Source organism: Rhinolophus sinicus, chromosome 14 (assembly GCF_057876585.1).
Source record: "Rhinolophus sinicus isolate RSI-liver-muscle chromosome 14, RSI-T2T, whole genome shotgun sequence".
Classification (NCBI taxonomy): Eukaryota; Metazoa; Chordata; class Mammalia; order Chiroptera; family Rhinolophidae; genus Rhinolophus; species Rhinolophus sinicus.
In genome coordinates, this window is record NC_142514.1 from 144,681,762 (window position 1) to 144,705,995 (window position 24,234).

Genomic DNA, 24,234 nt, shown 5'->3' on the forward strand with positions numbered 1-24,234 from the left:
TTGCTTTAATCTGTTGTCCTTTGCCAAATTATAAAAGTTCGTAACTGTCATAATCAAAACAAATATTTTTCCTATTGTTGCCTGACTTCCATATGTTCTTAACCTACAGTTTAAAAAATTTTAGGAGAACTAACTCTGGGTGGTGAACACACAATGGGATTTATAGATGATGTAATACAGAACTGTACACCTGAAATCTATGTAATTTTACTAACAATTGTCACCCCAATAAATTTAAAAAAAAATTATGTGGTCAAAATTCTAGGTATTTTTTCTGGGTTCTTCCATTTCATTTAACTCTCAAAAAATGCATGTGTGTTTTCAATATAAAAACCCGCTTTATTGAATTTTAAAAGTTTATGTTTCAAGTGGTGGAACCTCCTTTTAAAAGAGGAAATTTTGTGCTAATTTTGAATATGACTCATATAAAAATGGGGTTAAATTTGTGATTCTTTTGTTTCTGTTAAACCAGCCTTCATGAAACCATACGTAGGTTCTTAGAACACAGCTTGAAAACTTGTGCTTTAATTGGCATATATACACATATATGCATATATATGATGTAAGTCATGAGATGAAAGCCTAATTTTATTTTTCACCAAAGAAATAATTTTCTCAGCACTATTTACTGAATAAACCTTCGCCTAGTCATTAATTTTTATCATATGTAAAGTATGTTAGCATATGTACTACATGATATGTATATACAGAGGGTGCCAAAAAAATGTATACACATTTTAAGAAAGGAAAACTTTATTAAAATTGTAATATGCAATATATACTGGTAACAAAAGATGAATACAAGTCTCATTTGACTTCTGCAATTACAAGAGGTTCTCAAAATGGTTACCATCAGCTTCCAGATACGTCTGATTATGGCGAACTATTGCTTGAGCAATGTTGACCAAACTGTCCAGTTGCATACATTTTTTTGGCACCCCCAGTAACACACACACACACACACACACACACACACACACACACACACTCCGTACACTGGTCTACTTCTAAGCTAGTGACTGAGTACTCTGAACATTTTTCAAATATATAACCAAGTTCTCCATTATTTTAACTTCAATATAGCATTATCTGTTAGCAATCTTAATCTTTCTCATAATTCTCTGTCCTTCTCTAATGTTTTTCTTAAAATATTTTAGAATCTCATTTTTTAAATTTCAGATGTCATTGGGATTTTGATGAAATTTTAAATAAATCTATAAATTTACTTAGGAACATTCCCTCTAAACGTAAATAAGACTCCTCTCTATTCAAGTCTATTTTTATTTTCAATTAAATGTTTTGTTTTTCATTATTTTCATTCTACATTTTTATTTGTTCCTTGTTAAGACATTTTAGTTTTATTACAAATCATGTTTTTTCCACCCATTTTATTTTCTGATTATTACAAGAGTTTAAGAAAATGTTGGTTTTTATATTTTTACCCATCTTAATGGGGATAATTAGTTGATTTTTTTAATTTATAAAAACATATTGTAGACACTCCCTTTATGTTTGCCTAATAAACTTAGCCTGTTCTTTTACATCAGTAAAATTAATGGCAATGTTGAGCAATTGATCAATTATTCAATATCATTTTGCTTAATGTTTTTATTTGTAATAGCATATAAGTAATTTTAAAAATCAAGGGTTTTCAAAATTTTTTAATGGAGAATTTAACCTATTTTGGTAAACTTGTTTTTTTCTCATCTTGATACATGTTCTCAAATTTTTTAGGATATCTTCTTGGTTTTTTGTCTGTCTTTGGCTATAGCGACTGAACTTTTATTTTATCTTCGCTTTTTCTCCTGTTTTGAAAGATATATGTTTTTAGTTCTCTTAGTTGCAATTTCTAATGTAAAAAATATATATTAGAATTTTACTTCTTGAATTTTTAAAGTCAAGAAGAAAATGTAATAGTCTATACTACTTAAGATCAGAAATGTAGTACACTTTCTTTTGCTGTTTTCCTCATAGTGTTGCTGGATTTAGCAAATGAAAAACACAGGATGCCTAGGTAAATTTGAATTTCATATAAACAAATAATGTCTTAGTATAAGTCCCATGCAATATTCGGAACATACTTATACTAAAAAATTATTCATGTATATCTGAAATTCAAACTTAACTGGGTGTCATGTATTTAATCTGACAACTCTACTTCCCCAGTCAAACTTTTATATATACTCTGCTTTTATACCCAGCATTTGTATATTAAATATTTTCTTGCACAACTATTTAAAATTTTTGAAGTTTTGTAAACAAATTAACAATTATTCAGACTTAATGGCATGTTTTATCTAAGTGCTCATAACCCGTCCTTTTATACCATGACTTCCACATTCTTGGGTTCTTTTTTAAAAAGGCACGTTTTGTTTCTTGCTTATCTAATTTATCTGCACGCATAAAAGACAATTTAGTTGATTTTAAAAAAAAATCCTGTAGGTGATAACAGAATTTTTAACCTCACAATTCCAAAGGTGTTGTTCCGTTGTCTTTTGACATTTTATTGTTGCCTAGGTCTTTCTCCATCCTCCCTTTTTGGTTCTGTGGACAACTAGAATTTTTCTTTCTGCATTGTTCTTTTTGTCCTAAGTTGTTTCTAAGCGTGGTTTTTATACTTGTTTTCCCTAAAATCTAGTGAGCATATACTTTTAGCTTAGAAACAATTTAATTTCTTTAATCATTGATTCTACACATATTCCAAATGTTCTTTTATCTTCCTTAGAAACACCATTCTTACATTGGAATCGCCATTCTCTGCACTTCACGTCTTTCCTGTCATTGTTCTCATCTCATTATCCTCTACTTACACATTTAAGATCATCTCAAGTTTATTCGTTACAGTATTTGATGTTCTGCAGTGTCAGTTTTGCTCTTTGTTGCCTTTCACTATGATACAGTATTTTAAAGTTCCCTGTAGTCCTTCTTCATTTTATATATTTTTCTTTCTTATCTTAGAGTTTCTTCTGTACTTATGGATTTCTACTCTAGTTTTATTGAATTCAGGTTTTCTGTCATGCTACCGAGGACACCAATTGTTTTGAAAATTCTTCTGGAGACCAAAATAGTTCATTTTTAGGGCTATAGGATTCTGAGTCTTTACAATGATATTCCTTTCTTTGGATTGCAACTTCTTCTTATTTCCCTAAACAGGTCTACTTATTTTTTCTTGGGTCGTGATACCCAAACATATTTATATATCAATAATTAGGACTTGTGCATTACTGTTTCTACTCCATTTTTATAATGGCCAGATTCTCTCTTCTTACATAATTAGCTTGAATTCATTTTTGCACATAGCTGTGAGTTCATTTCTGTTTCTACCAGATATTTCTCTATTACCACTCTCTTCTACTGAGATTAAATCAAATTCTACTGCTTGGATTTCTAACTGTGAACCTATGGAGTATCTTCAGTTTCTAGCATTCACTTCTATCAGATTTTGTCAACATCTTTCACACCTTAGATAAACTAAATCTTGTGCTTCTTATTACTTTTCTGAACTTATGAGTAAATGTGGAAAGCTGGGGAGGAGGATGGATTAGAGTGCATTGTGGTAACCTGAAAGTACAGCACCTCTGCAACAAAAAGATGGTTCTTGAGTTTTCTGGGTGACAAAGATTTTAGTTGACTTAGGATCTCTAAGCTGTCCTATCTCCGATAAAGGGTCACACAGTGTTTTCCTATCTGTTGTCATAAGCAATTGAATTCTATTGGCCCTAGAATTAATTCTTCCACATTTGACTAACAGGTTGTCTGCCAGCTTCAATTTCAAGTCTAGTGTGTTTTCCTTTTTTTTCTATGGCTTCCTAGGGACTTTATAGGAGAGTCAAGATTTTATTCCATAGATAGCCAGCTATTTTCAGTTCAAACCAAAATGTAAGTACAGATAAATGTTTTGAAGTGGAAATATAAAGGTGAACATACAGTATGATTTCATGCACATAAAAAAGCACAGAAATAAAGACTAGAATGAAAGAGGAGGAAGAGTTTTCTCAAATCTTCTACATAGTTTATAATGACTATAATATTTATAGAAAAAAAACTTTAATTTTTTAAATACACAGGAATCCTAAGAATCTCACGTTGAAGTAAATTATTCTTAGTGGGTATTAGGGGAAACTGTAAATGTTGCTTGGGATTACTTGGGTTATTTATAGAATTTTCTTCCCAGCAGCATTTATTGGGCTTAAGGTTAAGCTTTGATTAAAGCTTCTGTTAACTAAATGCACAGAATTATAAGGTTTCTCTTCTGTGATTATTGTGAAGATGTGAATTCTGATCAAATCTCCTATAATACTCATGGCATTTATGGGGTTTCTCTCCTGTGTGGACTCTCTGGTGAATTCGAAGAGCTGAGCTATGACTGAAACCCTTACCACACTTAGCACATTGATAAGGCTTCTCTCCTGTGTGGACCCTCTGATGAATGTGAAGATTAGAGCTGTGACTGAAGCCCTTTCCGCAATCATCACATTTATAGGGCTTTTCTCCTGTATGGACTCTCTGATGAATGAGAAGGTGTGAACGCTGACTGAATCCCTTACCACACTGTTCACATTTATAGGGTTTCTCTCCAGTATGTACTCTTTGATGAGTGTGAAGCTTTGAACTCTTGCTGAAGCCCTTCCCACATTCATGACAAGTATAGGGTTTCTCCCCTGTATGTACCCTCTGATGAATGCGAAGATCTGAGCTGTGACTGAAGTCCTTCCCACAGTTGTCACATTTATAAGGCTTCTCTCCTGTATGCACTCTCTGATGAATTTGAAGATTTGAGCGCTGGGTAAAGCCTTTACCACAGTTATCACATTTATAGGACTTCTCTCCTGTATGGACTAGCTGATGAATTCGAAGATTTGAGCTCTGACTGAAGCCTTTACCACACTCATCACATTTATATGGTTTCTCTCCTGTGTGGACTCGCTGATGAACATGAAGTACTGAACTCCGACTAAAACTCTTACCACACTGATCACACTTAAAAGGCTTCTCTCCTACGTGAAGTCTCTGGTGAATGTGAAGTAATGGGTTTCTACTGAGGTCCTTAATACACTCAAGTTCATAGAGTTTCTCTTCTGTATGGATTCTTTGATGATTGTGAAAACTAGAGATCTGACTGAAGCCCTTACCACATATATTACATATATAAGGAGGAACCTTCCCTCTGTGGACTCTCTGATGAAAGTGAACACCTAAGCTCTGACTAAAGTTACTGTCAACATCGTCACATCCGTGCAGCTTCTTACCTATGTGGAATCTTGGATGTCTGTATAAGGCTGACCCCGGAGAGAAACATGCTGTGCTGATGGAGCATTGATAGAACTTTTCTCCAAGTTGATTTTTCTTGTGGAGAACACAGTGCGAGTTCCAATAATAAATTTCTTTACATTTACTACATCCACAGTATTTATCTTCCACAGAGTCTTTCAGTAGGTCATTTTGGCATATCTCCTCAATGTACTCTGGAAGGGCGTCCTCTATTGGGAAATAGGAATGCTGAACTATGAGCTTCTGTTCTTTTTCCATGGAGAGATTTTTCCTAGATATGCCAAGATGGTATCTGTTTCCTTGAAAACCATGTGAATCACTCATGTAGATTTCTCTACCATAGTCTTGAGAGTGTTTTGTTTCTAAGGGCTGCCAAGGTATAAACTTTGTATATTTTAAGTTCCTGGGATTTTTGCCTTCAAAAGCCAATTCATAGTCCCCATAGCCTGGTACTTGTGTGGAGAGTATTAACCATTCTTGATAATGAGAAAAGTCTTGTTGCTTTTGGTCTTTGGAATCTGTCCCTTGAATGGTTTTCACATAGTTTCGGTTCTCATATATCTGAGTGCTCGCAGTCCTCCAACCTCGCCAGCAGGAAAGATTTTCATGTTCTAAATATCTGAATCTTTCTTTTTGGGGTTTGTAGCTCTTTTTCCAGTTTCCTAGAAGTATAAACAGATAATCCAGTAGTGATATTAAGTCTGTGTTTAAAAATTTCCAAGTATACATTCCAGAATTATAGGAATATATATGTAGATTGGAGTGGGAAAGAAGGTTATGCCTTAGGCTGCTCCGTATTTGGGTCTGAAATTCGTTTGTTTGTTTATTCATATATGTATTCATTCACTCACTTACTCATTCCACAAACGTATCTTGAGCATCTACTATGTACTCTTAGAAATAAAAGAGTAAGGCTGACTGACTGCTTCATGGAAATAGTCTTTGAAGACCAAGATTTAATTAGATTACTCTATTTGGGGCACTATTATAAGAAATAAAATACTACTTCTAGAATTTTTGTTTTAGAATAGTGTCATAGATTATGTATAAAAACATGGCTGTATTAACTCTCTATTTTAATCTATATCTTTTGGTGTTTCCCTTCCACACTGACTGTAGGCTTGGCTGTACAATTTTCTTTGGTCACTGGGACAATAGCAAAAGTGATATAAGCAGAGACTTGAAAATTGCTTGTGCATTGGGGCTTTGCCTCTCTCTTGCTCATTTTGAAAATTCTGTGACCCCCACCATGTAAACGAACCTGAATAGCCTGCTTGAAGAGGGACCTATAGTTAACCCATTCCCATTCTCCCCACTGATATTTACCAACTGCCAGAAATGTGAGTCAGGCTCTCCAGCCCCAACCAAGTGACTCCATGATAGAAGATCCATGTAACCAATTAGAATCATAAAAAACAATAGTTTGTTTTATATCATTAAGTATGGGGTTATACAGCAAAAGCAAACTTGCACAAATAGTACGGAGAACAATTTTAGGACCACACAAAACTGATTGTGTATGATCTGTGCTTTAAATGTAATACAGAAAATAAGAATAACAATCACAAATACCTATTAATTACATAGTCTTGGAAGATGTCTTGCTTTACATATCTTCTATTTGTCATCTGATTTAAGACCCATTTCTGACACTTGTTTCTTCCACCTCACTACAACACCGAGATAAAGAACCAAACTACTCTACACAATTGGTCCCAGAAGAAACGGTTCCCTAAGAACTGGGATAACTTTACCTACTGACATGACATTTGTGTAGTTCTCCCACATGACCTCTCTGTAGAGCTTTTTTTGAGAAAAGTCCAGGAATTTCCACTCCTCCCAGGTAAAAATAACTGTCACATCTTCAAATGTTACTGCCATCGGGTCAAAGATCAACCTTTCCGGGAAGAAGAAATCTATATAAGAAGATGGAAAAGGAAAAAGACATTCATCAGGTAACATAAATGGCAAATCAAATAGAAAAAGAAAGAACTTCAATAATGATGAAAACAAGAAAGGCAAGAGGAGACACACTAATAGTCAAATGGCTAAATAATGTATCCAGTCATTCAACCCCATCACTATTATAAGAAACATTTATATAGCATTTGTCTGCTAACCACTGGGCTAACTACTTCACATATATTTCAAGTAATCCTCACAGCAATCCCATCTTGTGCATATTACTATTACCTATTCTTTACAAATTAATAAGCACTGATTGCAAAAGATTAAGTGAATTCCCAAGATTCAAACATGAATCTTGAATGTTGAATTAATCAACAATGAAACATTAGACACAAATAAATCAAAAATGAGGAAATTCAGTGATCTTTATTTTTATATGTTTATAAAATAAAAGTTAAAAAATTGAAAAATAATGTTTAATATAAATGAATATATAAATAAGAAAAGACAACTGGGATGCTCAGAAACCCAGACTACAGGACTGAAAAGTGTGGAAAATAAATGAACTCACTGGTCCTTCATTTTGTAAAAAGTACAGAAAAATAAAAATTTAACATGCTAAAGAAGCCATTGGCAGAAATATATACATAGTGATTCCATGTATATACTGTTCAAAATTGGCAAACTAAACAATTTTGTCTAGAGATGCAGACATAGGTAGTTAAAACTGCAAAAAAAAAAAAAAAAAAGCTTAGGAATAATAAACACAAGATTTAACGTAGCCATTGCCTCTCTAGGAGAGGGAGGGAATGAAATTGTGGAGTCATCAGGGGGCTTTTAAAAGTTTTTGCTGGTCTAGATGGTGGGTGTCCATGTTATTGTATTTTAAATTGTACATATTTCTTTTAATATATTTTTTGCATTATGTAATACATCACAATAAAAGTTCAAATTAACATAAAGTACAATTACATAATTTAGAAAAAGTTTGGACACAAATAATCTTTGAAAGTTATTTTTAAAATAATATTTAACAACAGTAATTTTAAAATATAAATTCTTAAAAATTAGTTTAACAAAAACACTTGAAACCTATATAAAGATAGCTTTAGAATTTCAAAATACTCCACAATCTTAGGCAGGAGAAATAAATGTAATTTTGTTCTCACTAAACTTACCTATATTTTTAATGGGCTCCCAATCAAGATACTAACAAGGTTTGGGGGAAGGGAGAAGAAGGTATCTGACAAACTGATTTTCAAGTGCTTCCATGAGAAAAAGAAAAATTGTGAAAAAGAATAAGGGAGACTAACCCAATGGTATATAAAAACTTTAATGAGGCCTCTAATTATACCACCATGGGGTTGACACAGGAATAGAGATTAATGGAAAGACTAGAAATCCAGAAATGGACTCAAATATAGCAATTAATTCTAAACATGATAAAGGTGATACCAAATTAGTGGAGCGAAGATGGCTAATTTAATTGATGCTGGGACAAGTGACTAGCCATCTGGCAAAGAAAAAAAAAAAGCTAGATTCCCTGCCTAAATTCTTGTATCTTAGTGACTAGAGAGTTATCAGATACCGTGTTTCCCCGAAAATAAGACGTAGCTGGACCATCAGCTCTAATGCATCTTTTGGAGCAAAAATTAATATAAGACCTGGTCTCATATTTTATTATATAAAACCCAGTCTTATTTTACCATAAGACATTTACTATAAGATACAGTATAAGATATAGTAAAATAAGACCAGGTCTTATATTAATTTTTGCTCCAAAAGATGCACAGCTGATGGTCCGGCTAGGTCTTATTTTCGGGGAAACATGGTATGCATTATATTTCAAATATTAACTAACATAATGGCACCCAATTGTTAATGAGTTCTAATTGTCAAGCACTGTACTAAGTCTTTTACATGTGTGATCTTATTTAACCTTCTTAACAACTCTATATAGTAGGTTCTATTTTCCCACTTCAGTTGAGAAACTGGTTAAGTAACTGAATCTAGTTCACATAACCAAGAAGTTGTGGAGGCATGAAACAAGTTTAGGTAGTAAGTCCAGAGCCTGTATTTTGTCCAATATGCTATACGAATAAAACACACTGAAAGGTTAATATATTCAATATCTAAAAGTCATTATATGTTACTTTTACTTCCTTTTTCCAAAATAGAAATCATAATGTTATTCTGTGGAATATTCCCAGTATGTAAGCTATCTTCCTTTTCTTTATCCTCACTGAGTAAAAAGGAAAGGCTAAATTCCTCTTCATTACCCATCAAATCCACTATGTATAAAGAAACAAGATTAAATACATTATGATACCAGTATTAAGAATTGAGAAATGAGTCTATGAAACGGGATAGCCCCAGAAGTGACCTGTGTTACATTTGTGTATGTGAATGTGTGTGTAAAGAATTTTGTGATTTGGATAAGAAAAGGTAGTACCACAATCAGTGGAGAAAGGAAATGTTACTAGAAAAATAAGTAAGAAAAAAGAATGTTTAAGTTTCAGAGTTAAATTTTTAAAATACTTGAAACTATAAAATACAATTGAAAAAATGAAATATTTGAGAATGAAGAACTTTCAGAGCATAAACCTATATATTAAAAAGAAATAAGATTTCACTTCACGCAAATTTTTAAAATTTCAGAACTTTTTTATGTAATTTCTCTATATAATGTATCTTAGATAAATCCATGTGTGTATATTTGTACATATGTGTATGTATATGTATGCATACATATTGTTTATACAGATTAGTATGTATATAAAGTATTAGATAAAAGATTGTAAGTCAATAATGGCTGCCTCTGGCTGATGTGCAGGGGACTCTAGAGTAGTTCACGAGAATAAGTAACCCATTAAATATTACCAGCCCTCCACAAATGGTCTCACCTTATGCATTCATATTTACACTCTACTGCAACTACCCAATTTCCTATTTCTTCCTTCAAATTCTGCCTGAGATTAAAGGATGGCCTTCCTATCTGGAATGATTATCTTCCTATACATAATGATTATTCAAATCTGAGTTTCTGTTCCTGTCTTTTAAGTGTGGCTCATACTGGCACTGTTTAATGTGCAGTAACTTTAGAAATTATTATTAACTTCATATGGTTTATTTACCCAATCTTGTATTTATCTCAGAGCTCTAAGGAAAACATGAATTGTATAGTAGACTTGAATGACTGAGTAAATGTTGGGAAAAGACACTGGGTGGGAGGCAGGGACTTGCTGTATAGGAAGCTGTCCAGGCAAGGGAGGAACATATTCTGTTCTGTCTGGTATAGGTATTCCCATGGCCACTTCAACTACTAGGAGAATTCACGGGTATTTTATAAATGAGAAAAGACAATCCTACGAGCTATGATCAAATAATTTATTACAGTGAAAGATACATTATTATTAATTCCCCTCAAAATACTCCCCCTTGCTTCGAACACATTTATCCCATCGTTCTTGCCACTTTCTGAAGATGTTCTGGAAGTCCTCTTTCGTGAGTATTTTCAGTTGTGCTGTCATGGCTGCCTCAATGTCCTGAATCGATTCAAAATGTTTTCCTTTCGTGGTCATTCTGACTTTAGGGAAGAGCCAGAAGTTGCACGGTGCCAGATCCAGTGAATAAGATGAGTGAGGACACACCATAATGTTTTTATTCGGCAGGAATTGCCATACCAGAAGTGATGTGTGACATGGAGCATTGTCATGATGGAGGATGAAATAAAGACACGAAAGAGGATTTCTAGAACTGCTTCCGAAAGTGGCAAGAACAATGAGATAACTGTGTTCAAAGTGAGGGGGATTAATGGCAATATGTCTTTTCTGTAATAATTTTTTTTTAATTTAAACATTCACTATATTTTTTTTACCACACCTCCTACTCACCTGGGATCAGATAATGAGGAAAATAGTAAATATTCCTTCTAACTTTGTGCTTCTCTTGTGGGTAAGGGTGGAGTGTTGAGAAGGCTGAGCTGAGGAATGAAAGACGGCATGACTTGAAATTCCCAAACCCAGTACATTCTCCACATACTAATGGGGCATGAACCCAAATCCCCAACGAAGAGGTCAGAAAAAACCCAAGAACATTTCTGTTCCCCTTCAAGAACCAGGAGACTTATTAGGACTGGCACCAGGACTTTATTTCTGACCCTCTAGAAACTTCAAAAGTACTATTCTACTTTGAGCATGAAAACACAGAATTTGATCTCAGTTTAATCCCTCCAAGGATGCAGATGTTCTCTATGTTATTTAATCTCTCTGACCCTCAAGGCTTTTCTAGTTTATTATTAAGAACAATAAAAATAATAGAAATAATAGGGTAGTTAGTTTATATTTATTTTTTTATTTTGTTCATCAGTTAAGTAGAAAGATAATTCCACTGCTCTCCCCTACTGTTAACAACAGAAATTTATTACCAGATTTATTACCAGAGTACGTAGAGTCTTAGATCCTGATCATAGTCTCAACTCCACCACCAACCACTTGTGGAGCTTTGAAAAGGACCAGGCTTCTAGACTTGCGACTTCCCTCACCTGTAAAATGGGGTGCATGAGCGTTTGCCACCCAGGTCCTGCCTTGCTGATCACAGGTCCCTGGGGAAAATGATAAACAGTAAGAGCCCTCTTTCTCTAGGGAGAAAAATGATTCATGGGTGTCCTAAGAGCAGGGCAGGTTTGGGCTCCCCCAACGAGCAACGGGCTGCCCGGGTGTCCGGTTTCAGACTACAAACGGTTCTGAAGGAGCGGGATCTCCCTGTCTCAGGGCCACGATCTGCGCGGCCTCCGTTCCGCTGCCCAGACCGTAGACCCGAGCGGCGCCCCAACACCTCCCAACCCCGAGCACCTCGGCCCCAGGGCCCAAGTTGCCCTTCTCTCTCCTTCCCCTTACTGTTTTAACATGGGCAGGGCGGCTGTGAAGAACCCACCTACACTGGTGTCTCCGGGATTTCTAAGCCGCAGCTATTTCTCCGCCCCGGACCCTCCCTGTTCTGCCACTCTTTCTTCAGTCACAGCTTTTCCCGCCCTTGTCCGTTTCTGGCTCAGTGCTCCCAAGAGTCCGCGTCACTTACGGAGCCTCTGATGGGTACGGAGACGACCAAATCACTCCGTCTACACAAACAATGGCCGCAGCTCCGCAGCACCGAACCGAAGCCGCAAGGCCTGGTATACACACTCGAAGTGTTTCCATGGAGACGGGAGGGGGCCGGCAGGAAAGGAGAGCGCCGGAGAACGTCGCTCCTGATTGGCCAGAAAGATCGGGCGCAGTCCGGCGCTGTGCCAAGCGTTCCAGGGGCGGAGGTTTGTGCACTCGCTCACTCCGAGCAGGGGATGCGGCCGAACTAACCACCCCCCACCCATGCTAACGAAGTAGGACTGTGCTTCTAGGGCCCCTGGGAAGCGGGCGGGGCTGGGGATTCGAGGAAATGAGCGGCCGGCCTTGGAGAATTCTGGGACCCTCACAACCCGCGAGTGCGGAACCCCCACAACAGGAACCTGGGGAAACCTTTGCTGTCAGGTCCCCTTTGAGGACGAGGGGTGGTTGCCCCTGCTGTCTCGCACCCTCGACGAAATGGGCACCCCCATTAGCTCTGGCCCTAGCATCCTCCCTAAACTCGAGGTTGGAGTCACGCAGAAGATCTTTCCAATTTCCGTTCATGGTTGCCTGGACCGCTTCGCTCCTGCTCATTCGCTGGTGGAATCTGGCTTTCCTCCTCTCTTCCTGCCAATTCTTGGGCTCCTCTGGTGGCTCCTGGCAGACACAGGAAAGGCAAGATGGGACCGAGGTGGAGCCGTGGGCAGGACCATCGTCATGGTATCCTGGGAAGAGCAGAAAGAGATCCTAGTACTTGATCTTCTATCATGTAGTTGAGTGTGTTATCTTGGGAAAATGTTTTCATTTCCTTAAGCACTTTCCCTCAAACTTGAGTTGAATCCGTAATTTTCAATTTGGTAGGCAAGAAACCTTTGTTAGGACAGTCTTTGAAAGCAAGGGACTCCTTGGATTCCAATCTGACTACACTACTTACTGGTGACGTGACTTTGGCTGAATGACCTTTTTTGTGTCAGCGTCCCCACCTTTAAAATAAGCATAACTGTAGTAACCATTTCAGAGACTTGTTAGAATTATAATGAGGGCAGTTACTATAATGCTTAATCTAGTCCCTGGCATATAGGAAGTATTCTATAAATGTTAACTATGTATCTACAGTTAAATGCCTACCAGGGGTGGATAGTCCAGGGCCTACCCCTCTTGCCCCTACTAGGAAATGAGCCTCTGAGTTACTTAGGATTCCCAACACCACATTTTGAAAATCATTGTGTGGACCCATCCCGGGCTTAAACATTCAGAGACAAAATGGCATATCGTTTAGGAGCTTGCTTAGGCTTTGCTGTTTGACAAAACTGACTTTAAAATTGTTATTCATTAAATGGTGTTAGGCAAGTTCTTTAATTTTTTGTCTCATCTGTAAAATGAAGATTGTAATGTGATTAAAAAGTTATAGTTGATAAAATCTAAAATCCTGAGTGCACAAACGTTGACCAGTAAAAACAAGCACTGGAGGTGGGCTGCTCTGCCAGGCTTCTTCCAACCTGTCAGTCCTGACTGTAATGTATCAGTCCTGATTGTTAAAGAATAAGTGGGATAATCTATATAATTTGTTTTTTTGACATTTCTGGCACATAAAAACGTCAAATGTTAGTTGTTGATGCCTTTATTTAACTTATAGTCTCATTTTTAAAGTGTGGTTTGAAACTAAAGTACTGTTCAATCAGAGGATCTCACAGGTGTAACGGAATCTCCTGAACTTGGAGTTGTTGTGAACTTATTTTGAGATGGAAGTGGAACACAGGGTTTTGTTTTAAGCAACTGATTGTTTGCAAGTTAATTAATTAATAACACTACTCCTTAAGGCTTTTCACCCCAGACACACTGATAATGTCTTCTCCTTGCCAAAGTTGGAGTATACTGGGAAAAATTGGGGCTTTTCATATAAAAGAAAGTGAGTGGGTCTCCCATTTCATAAGGTCATTCACAGAACAGGGCAGTAGCTTTCTGTTAGATATGGATCATGCGGGAGATTCTTAGAAAGGGCTGCCTAATGAGCTCTTCTTTTTCCTGCTCTAGCTGCCTGCTTCTAAGAGAAATGGGGCTTATGGAGAGAAATGTTGAGTTTAGAGCACTGCTTTAGAGGTATCGAGACTTGATGTTGGACCTCCCTTCAGCCTTCTGGGTTGATAAGAATGTGGAGAACGGCATCAGTGCCTAGGTGCTGAGTACTTGAAAGTGGCATTTCTTGAAAAGATCCTGGACTTCAGGTCTGTGGACCCCCGTAGGAGACCTGTATAAATTTGCTGGGGTTCTTTGACTCCCAAGAAACCAAACAGATGAACGGGTAGGCGGGCAGTCCCCTGTGCTGAATTCAAGAGATTATAAGGAGACTAGGAAGCAAGAAGGTTTTATCCAGGTGCCTCAGTAGGAGAATGGCAGGCTTCATGCTTCTATTCAATAGCCAGCAGCGGTAAAGGCCCCTTCCCCTAACTGTGGGACTGCTGCCACTTAAAATATTCCATTAACCAGACCTGAACCTCAAACTGACAAAAACAAAACAAAACTAAGACAGAGAATGATGAGTAGAAACAAACAAAATGTGTATCTAGGGATATGTAACTGCTAGAACAGCAGATGACGGTATTAATAACAAAAAGAGTATCAAGTACAGCATAAATGCTTGTTGAAATTAATATATATGCTTTTAAAATTTTTAATTTAAAAAGAGACCTATATTTATATCTATCTATATGTAGTTTCCTAATTAAGAAATTTAGCAATTTAATTGGAGATGGTCCCTTTTGAGACCCAAGAACTAGATGATTTAAAGACATACCCCAAAGCACAGAGGAAAAAAGACAGATGGAAATCATGAAGAAAAAGGAGATACAACTTAAAGGATAGACCTATGAGACCTAATATGCAGACATAAAAATTCCAGAAGAAAAAAAAAGTGGAGTAAAAAAATTAATGAATAACAAAAAAATAGAAAATTTCTGTAGGCTGAAAATTTTTAAGGCCTGAATCTGCAGATATAAAGAACTCACTACATTTCAGTTTGGATTAATAAATAAAGACTCACAGTATGCATACGCATATACAGATATAGTTTCTACAAACTAAAGAAGAAAGAACTCAAGGTTTTAGGCAGAAATGGCAAGTTATCTAAAAAGAAAATGACATTAGACTTCTCATTTGTAATGTTGGAAGCTAGAAAATGGTTAGATAGCAGCTACAGACTGAAATAAAGGGGTGGCACTCCATCAGCCAAAATATAGTCACCTGTCCTGGTGAAGTAAATATTTGAGGATTTGTAAAAATTCAGTCTGTATCACTCAGGTCTCCCCCATCTGAAAGAACAATTCAAGAAAGGACTCTAAACAAATGACAAATAAACTAACAGAAAAATTATGGAAAAGGAAACCAAGGTGTGAAATAAATAATGAAACTAAAGTCATATGTAAAGAATGCAATAAATTATCAGTCATTGTGCTAAAGGTGAATGGACTGAATTTTCTTATATAAAGGCAGAGATGGGCCAAACAGCAAAATCCCGCCATATGCTGTTTAGGAGAACACCTGTGAGCTTTGTCAGAAAGCTACCAGGCAAACAAAAGAGCAGAAATTTCAACATTGCAGAAAACAAAGTGAAAGTTAATTTAAGAATCAAAGAAAGATGAACTTTACATGTTGATAAAAGACAATTTCTGAAGACGTATAAGAGTATCAAACCTACTAAATGCATAGAGCAAAAATGTACAAATTTGAGAACTATAAAAAAAATTCAGTTCTGTGGGAAAATTCAATACATTTGTGTCAGAATTAGATCTAGCAGACAAAAAATAAAACCATACAGAAATCAAATAATTAAAAATCTTAATTAAATGTGATTAAGTATAATTAAAAATTTTGATTTAAAAGATACATAGAAACTTATATCCTGAGAATAGGAAACATGTTTTTGTGTCCGTATAAAATTAACAAAAACTAAGCATGAGATGGTCATTACCAAGGCTTTTAGAATGCCGTTTCTCATTTGAGGTGGCCATGACCACAAAACATTTTTCCTACTAGGTTTCTTTCCTGCTACTAGTATGTTGCTAGCATTCAGCCTATTGGGAACATTTTATTAAAAATATTTTTAAAAATTAAAAAAAAAGTTAAAAAGGAAAACTAATCATGAGTTGCCATCCTCATTCTCAGCTGATGAATGTGGTTTTAATTGCCCTTATTAACTTTGCACCCTATTAGTTTAGTTTTATGAAGAGACATCTTTAAATTCTTTCAAGATACTTTTTTGCTAGTAACTGTTAATTAAAGAGACTTGCATTTTCAATTTTATTATATAGCATTTTGAGCAAAAAAAGTTAACTTTTTGCAAAAGTAATGGAGACAAAACAGAACGTTCTTTAATAATAATGCAAAAAGGGGCAAGCAATCGTCACAAGGGTTGCTTTCCAGGTGAGAGCTAAATAAAAAGGGAAAAACAAAAAATTGCACTAAAATGTATGAATGTAAAACTTAAGTGTTTATGTAAAATTAAATATGGTCAGGTATATGTAAAGTGAAATGGAAAAGTTTTCATTCATTTTTATTAGGTACAGTTTAGGACTTTGTGCTTCTAAAGTTTTACTTGAACGGTCTCCTCAGTTTTTTATTTTTCATGGACTAAATGTGTTCTATTTTATGTTTTTACAAGCATGTTAGAAATGGTTTTAGAACCCAAACCTGTAACATTCATAGCTTTCTTAAGATGTACGTACTTGTGAATATAACATTCAGCATATTACCTGAGTGGCTGTTACATAATCAATGAACATAGTAGGTTGGAGCCCAAACCAAGAGAGTTTACCTTGTTTTTCTCTCACCTCTATAGTGTTGGTTATTCTTTTGGGTTAGTTTTTATATGAATCTTATAATCTAGGGCTCTGATTTCTGACTGGGATTGAGGTTATTGGCTCCACCTTGCCCTTAGTATCAGTTGCCTACAGGGTACAGTTGTTTAATGCCAACAAACACTGGCTCCTACTTTGTCAATAAGGTTAAAAGCTCTCCATGGAGATTCCAGCTGGAGAAATGATACTTTAAACAAGGTTATGGACAACTCTAGAATCTCCCAAATCTTGCAGCTATGTCAATTGGAAAAGGTCTTTAGAATGGATAACCTGGAGAAAAAGGAAGCTGTCCTATGAGAACACACATTTGCCTTTTTGATCTAGAGTGCTCTCATCTGAGAGACAATTCTCATTCCTGAAGCTGCTGGACCTATTAAGGTCTACGCCAATTTTGAGATCCCTGTCTTCAGGGACCAGGGCCATAAATTTACACCAGAGTAGTTCTAGTCATGTAGCATTTGTATGAAATTGCACTATCTACATATCAACACATATCAACATAGAGTCATGGTGACCTTGATGTTTGATTTGACTCAAATGTTCCTCAAATATATCAAGCAGGCTCTTGTCTGAGGGCCTTTGCAGTAGCTATTTCCTTCTGGATTGCTCCATCTCCCAGATATCTCATGGCTCATGCTCTTGCTTTCTGCAAATGTCACGTTAACAAAGTGTCTTCCCTTTCTACCCAAAGGTAGCCCCCAGCCCCTGTACAAGGTCTGTTTTCTTCATAGCAATGATCACTATCTGATATACTACCTCATTATCTGTGTTACTTCAATACACTGCAAGCTCCATGGGAGGTGGGTGGGGGAGGGAGGAAGCGAAACTTTGGATGTTTCCTTCACTGCTAGAGAGGGCTCAGAAAACTGCCAGGCACGAAGCAGGTGCTCAATAATTATATGGATTATTGGGAGGTCAACCCAACCTGGGGTCCAATTCCCAGACCCCCTCCCTCCCGCTCCACACCCCCAGCCCTGTCTCCCACATGTTATTGGTTATCAGGAAAGGAAGGACGCTGAGCACCCGCAGGTGTGCTGCACGCAGAACAACCTATATACAACAATGTATCTTCTCCCAGGAAGATTGCGTGGTAGAGAGAGTCCGAGGCTCAGGCCGGGCGGGGAGCGTGGGAGCAGCCCCTTCCCTGGCCAGCCAATGGGAAGAGAGCCTCGCTGGGCGGGTGGGCAGGATCCACCGCATTCCCGACCCACGCAGGGCTTTTTGCGTGTTTGTTCAGCTCGCGGCGGAGGAGGGAGAGTAGGCAGAGAGAACCAAAGAGCGGGTTTACCTTTAGCGTCAGCCGACAGTTGCCTGTTGAGCCGTTGTTTTCACTTTTTCTCTCTTGCGTTCGCTCATGGTTTTCAGAGCAGAGATTTAACCTTCGCACCTACTCACACTGTGACCACAGGTATGGAATGACTCTCCTCTGGGTGTGTTTTGCCGGTCCCCAAATAGGAAGTTAGAGTCAGTAGGAGTGTTTGTGGCACGCACATTGTATGTGGCAGACATGGAAGGGGATGCGGACCTAGGAGGGAGGCCCAAGAGTGAGAGCTGCCAGGACCCCCAGGGTGGAGAATGCAGCCGATTTGCGGGCGTGGGCACGGGCGGAGACCCGGCGGGAGAGACCACTTTCCCGGGGAGAGGCGGCGGTCACCTTGCGTGGCGGGGAGCCCAGGACTGAGGTGCGCACGTGGATAAGAAGTCCACTTCGGGTGGGGACCTAGAGTGGCCTGAATTCAGGTGGTGTTATTATACCCACTTTCACCAGTACTGATGAATTCAGGCACCCCTCTCTCGTCTCGGCAGGAAGCAGGTGTCGGTCATTCACTCCGGGAATATTCCCGCCACCTGTGCTCCGCGCTGATTTTCCCCCAACCGCCCTCCGTGTGATGCCTCCTCTGAGCCCCTCTCGCTCCATTGGAGACAACAGCCTAACACTTTACATCCCCTGTGCTGCGCTACCAGTTTCTCTACTTCCTAGCAAAGTTTTGAAAAGAATGCCCTTGTTCGTTCCCTGCGTGAGGTCATCCTCTACCCATAGTGGTGAGATTTTATCACTCTACAGAGGTTACCATGAGTTCCCACCCGCCAAATTCGAGTGCAGTTGACAAGCATTCATTTCTGTATTTCCTTTGGGGTTTAACAACTTGCCATCGCCTTCCTTTTATCGTTCCACTTATTTAAAGAACGTATTGTGGTTTTAAAAAGTCACAAATTGCCCTAAACCCAAAACACAGCCATGGTTAATATTTTGGTATATTTTCGTTGTCTGTTTTTTATGTGGAGGTTTGGTTTTAATTCCGTGGTTGTAATCATATTCCTACCATATGCTTTTAACCCTGCATGTATTTGCATATTGCTGCATGAAGAGGTCATTTTAATGATAGAAAAAAATCAAGTGTGTGCCATATTTTTATGCATTTATTTCATTAATCATAATTGAATTTTAATTTGTTGACACCCCTACTCACAAAACTTTTTTCTGCATTTGGGATTATTTCCATTGGATAATTTCCCAGAGAAGAAGTTACCGATTGGAAAGTCATGCATACTTTTAAATCTCTACATAGTTGTGGATATGCAGCTTTCCAAAGGTGTATCAGTTAACATTTATACTAACAATATCTGCTCCATTCCGTTCTCATTGTCATACAGTATTATTTTTTAAAAGCTTATTTTTGCCATTTTGATCATTGTGAAGTGATATCACTTGGTTTGTATTAGTTTTTGTATCTGCTTAACTTCGAGTGTTTTCTGAAGTACTTGTTAGCCATTAACCTTTTTTTCTGTATGAAATTCTTGCAATAATTTGCTTTTAGTGCTTTGCTTATCTTTTTGTGTGTTATGTCTTTCTGGTGATATGAATCTTTTTAAAACCATATTTTAGTGTGAACTATGATTCGTATAAAAGAGTTCATTGCTGCGGCTGGTTGTTACAGCAGTTAGAGCGCAGTGCTCGTAACACCAAGGTTGTTGGTTGGTTTCCCACATGGGTCAGTGAGCTGTGTCCTCCACGACTAGATTTAAAAAAATGACTTGACATCGAAATGATGGGTCCTGGAAAAACACACTGTTCACCAATATTCCCCAATAAAAAAAGAGTTCATTAAACATAAACGTGCAGCTTAGAGAATGATTACCAAGTAACTAATCATCCATGTAAACGATCACGAGGTCAAGGAACACATCACCAGAGCTCAAGAGCCCCAGGGGTACCTCCCTGATCACAAATGTCTCCTTCCCTGCAGAGGTAACACTAAACCAACTTTTAGGAGTAAGTTACTACCTTCCCCCCAGCCCATTATAAAAAATATGGCTTTAACACACATGTGTCCATAAATAGTATAGTTTTCCATATTTTAGTTTTGGTCTTTTTATAATTAGAATTGTGTGACACATAATCTTTTGGGGTTTGGCTGCTTTCACTGATTGTTTTTGAGATACAGCGTAGTGGCATGTAGCTGCAGATGATATATTTGCATTGCTGTATAGGATTTCATTGTATGAATTTGCCACAATTTATTTATCGGTTCCACTATAGGTGGACTCTTGGATCTTTTCCAGGGCTTAGGAATTACAAACAATGCTGCAGTGACTGTTCTTGTACTCATATGTCATGTGGTGTACCCACACACACATTTCTGCTGGGTATATTCCCAGGAGTGTAATTGCTAGGCCATAGGGTATGCAGACCTTCAATTTAAAAAAATAACCATTTTCTTTTTGAATAGTTTTGGATTTTGCAGAAAGAGTTCTCATATGCTTCTCCCCCCATTTCTCCTATTTTTAACAGCTTATGTTACTATAGTATATTTATAAAAACTAAGTCAATTAAGACAAGTCACACTTCATTCAGAAGACCCAGTCTTATTTTAATAAAATATACGACCAGGTCTTATATAATATAATAATATAATATAATACCTAGGGTTTTATATTAATTTTTGCTCCAAAAGACACATTAGAGCTGATGGTCTGGGTAGGTCTTATTTTCGGGGAAACACGGTAGTTGTATCCTGGTTCTTTTTCTATACAGGCAAACCTTGTTTTATTACACTTCACTTTATTGTACTTCACATATGTTGCATTTTTTACAAACTGAAGGCAAGACCTTCCAACAGCAAAAAGATAATGACATACTTTATTGTAATACTTGTTTTGTGGTCTGGAGCTAAACCTGCAATATCTCCGACATAGGCCTGTACTTGGATCCTCTACAGGACCCTGTATTACACTTAGTCATCTTTTCTTGTTAGTCTTCTGTGGCCTATAACATTTTCTCAGTCTTTCCTTGTTTTTCATGACCTTGACAGTTTTGAGTACTAGTCAGATATTTTGTAGTATGTCACTTTGGGTTTGTGTGATGTTTTCCTCATGGTTGGACTGGGATTATGGGTTTAGGAGAGGAACATCATAATGGTGACATGCCATTCTCAGCATATCATATCAGTGGCACATACTATCAACAGTGACTGTTGACCAGTGATACTAACCTTAATCCCCAAGCAGAGGCTGTGTTTATCAAGTTTCTCCACTTAGCAAATCATTAAGCACAGTCCACACTCATGGGTGGGAATGGGCTGGGGTTATAATCTATCTCCTGGAGGAGGTTATATCTACGTAAAGTATTTGTAATTATTCTGTAAGAGAGATTTGTCTCCCCACCCCCCACATTTATTCATTCATTCAGTCAGTCAGTCAGTTATCTGTCAGTATGGCTCAAGGAAATTTGGTTTATACTTTGGGTTATAATCCAATACTACGTTATTTATTTTGGCCATTGGGAGCTCTTTCTGGTTGGCTCCTGTGTCTTTTTGACATACCCTATCCTTTTCTTTTCCTTGCTTTCTGGCAGTATAAGAAGCTCTAGGTTCACCTAGTATATTCCCTGCCCCAGCCCTAGAATCAGCAATTTCTCCAAGAAGCCCTGATTCTTCTTATTGGAGAGTAGTATTAGAAACCAAGATCTGGGTCTGGGGGCCTATCTCCAATTTTAGTAGTGAATGCCAACAGTTCTAAAGTGGTTTTACTAATTTATACTTTATCTCTTTGTCAAATTTCCCCAAAAAAATTTTGCTGGGTTTGGTTTATCTTTTGTGTTTGAATTCTTATGGGCAAGTGGTTTTAATTTCAATATCGTCAATAATATATTTCCTAATATTTATCCTGATTCTTGATCTTTGTGTTATTGTGTCCAAGATGATGAGTCCGTCTTCCCCTATGGCGTGATGAATGTCGTCAGCTATTTTTCCTCCTCTGGTTTGAAGTATTAATGTTTTACTGATTTACTATATCTGAGTTATTCTGCGAGGACAATAATTAATTTTTATCTGAATAGTTTACAAATTATCCAAAAAATTTGCACTGAATGCTTCCTTTCCCAGATATGGCATTTCTTCTATTATACATTAGAGTCTCTCGGAATTGCTTTTTCTAAGCTATCTACTCTTTTTGATTTGTTCATTATGGTGCTATCACAGGGAAGGATTGATGAGTTGTACAGTTAACAATAGAGGGTAAGGCTTTAGAAGTGGTTTCAACTGGGGGCAGTTTGCTGCCCTGGGGACATTTGGCAATGTCTGAAGACATTTTGTTTGTCACAACTATGGGAGATTGAGAGTTCTAATGGCATCTAGTGGGTAGAGGCCAGGAACGCTGCTAAACATCACACCGTGTCCCCAAAATAATTATCTGGCAAAAAACTTGTTAGTAGTGATGAGGTTGATAAACTGCTATAGAAGATTCTGTTAGACCAACCAAGAAAGGAAACAGGGCAGGAGTGTGTGAAAGGGTGGGAATATCCTGTTTCCTAGATAAAATTTCACTTCCCCAAGACCTCCTCATTTCTACCCTTTATAGAACTAGTAGAGCTCAAAAGGTTGCCGTTATATAGCTTAGAGGGCTTCCTCTTCCCCTAGCCCAGTGTTCATCACAAAATCAGGCATCGCAGAGCATGGCCACATAAATTTCATTTAACTCTGAATTCCCAGTGCCTAGGAAAATTGAAATTAAAAGGTGGTGGTGCCTAATAGAAAGAATGAGCTTTATAGTTTGATATGCTACTTGTGAACTTTGTAACCTGGCAAGTATCTTAATTTTCAAGTTCTTCTATCTGTAAAGTACGGATAAAACCAAACTTTCATGAGTATTTTTAAGACGAGAACATTTTCATGAAGAACCTTTCACGGTAGATCCTCAACAAAGATGGTCATTATTAACATGTACTGAATGAATAAATTATTTTGAACAAATATGCTTTAATCATTATAGATGATAAAAATTCACATCAATAACTTTGCAAATTGAAATTGATCCTTTTAGACCATAGGTTCCCATTTGAGTTTAGAACATTCTGGAATTTATGAATGTCTTTACATAAGAGGAACAACATCAGACATCTGTTTTCCCCTTCCCAAAAATATAAACAAAGACCACAAACGAAAAGCAAATTCCTTCAAATACAGCATAAAACCTTTGGGAAGGAGAACAGAGTATACTGTGCTCTCTATCAGAATTGTAGCTACTGTGTAGTAGAAACCCAGTAGGATTCAGAACCATGTAGATATTGGCTCAAAGAGACACCCAGATAAGCAGGGGGAAAATAATGAAGAAAATAGGGGATTATGACAGTCAAGGGGAGAGAGAATATCAAGAATTAAGGAATTGTTAAAATAGTATTATACATATGGCACTCTATAAATTAGGTACATGCATTATCTTTGAATCCTTGCAGGTACTGTTATTTTTCCTGCTTACAGATAATGAAAATTGAATCCAAAATGCCTACCGGGTTTTGCAATAGGGTGATAATTGGTATGAGTTATCTCAGTAGAAGTGGGGTTGCAAAAATTAGATTGCAGTGGATTGAGGATAGGTAAAGTATGAAAGATTCTAAAGTTTGACTATAAGATGACGGGGATGTGAAGTAAAGGGAACATTTGTAAAAGACTAAAGTAGACTTGGGCATGTTTAAATGTTAATAAGGACTTAGAGGACAGGGGGAAGTTGAAGATAGAGAAGATAGATCATTCATGGATTAAGTCCCTTAATATTGGATTCTGATGAGATTCAGATCACAGGTGGAGAGATGAGCTATACAA

The 24,234-nt window shown here is 37.3% G+C and overlaps 1 protein-coding gene and 1 non-coding gene across 8 annotated transcripts; one reads left to right on the forward strand and one right to left on the reverse strand.

Annotated features, from left to right (window-relative positions):
* Window positions 1–1,399: 1,399 nt before the first annotated feature.
* ZNF214 (zinc finger protein 214) lies at window positions 1,400–12,613 on the reverse strand. 7 transcript variants are annotated; one of them, XM_074335917.2, is made up of 5 exons: window positions 12,259–12,386; window positions 11,618–11,722; window positions 11,073–11,161; window positions 7,026–7,187; window positions 1,400–5,933 (listed from the first exon to the last, which is right to left on the reverse strand). In XM_074335917.2, exons 4-5 carry the CDS (start codon window positions 7,150–7,152, stop codon window positions 4,237–4,239), a joined length of 1,824 nt encoding a protein of 607 aa, XP_074192018.2. In that variant the 5' UTR covers window positions 7,153–7,187; window positions 11,073–11,161; window positions 11,618–11,722; window positions 12,259–12,386; the 3' UTR covers window positions 1,400–4,236. The 7 variants fall into 7 exon arrangements, with proteins under 7 accessions (XP_074192018.2, XP_074192021.2, XP_088647748.1 ...); XM_074335920.2 differs by lacking the exon at window positions 11,618–11,722 and adding an exon at window positions 11,723–11,782 and having other exon boundaries at window positions 12,259–12,341; XM_088791622.1 differs by lacking the exon at window positions 12,259–12,386 and adding an exon at window positions 12,115–12,240.
* A 3,625-nt stretch (window positions 12,614–16,238) lies between these two features.
* On the forward strand, window positions 16,239–16,366 carry LOC141572573 (small nucleolar RNA SNORA32). The gene has a single exon (XR_012497897.1). It is a non-coding gene; the product is annotated as a small nucleolar RNA SNORA32 (small nucleolar RNA).
* The last annotated feature ends 7,868 nt before the right edge of the window (window positions 16,367–24,234 follow it).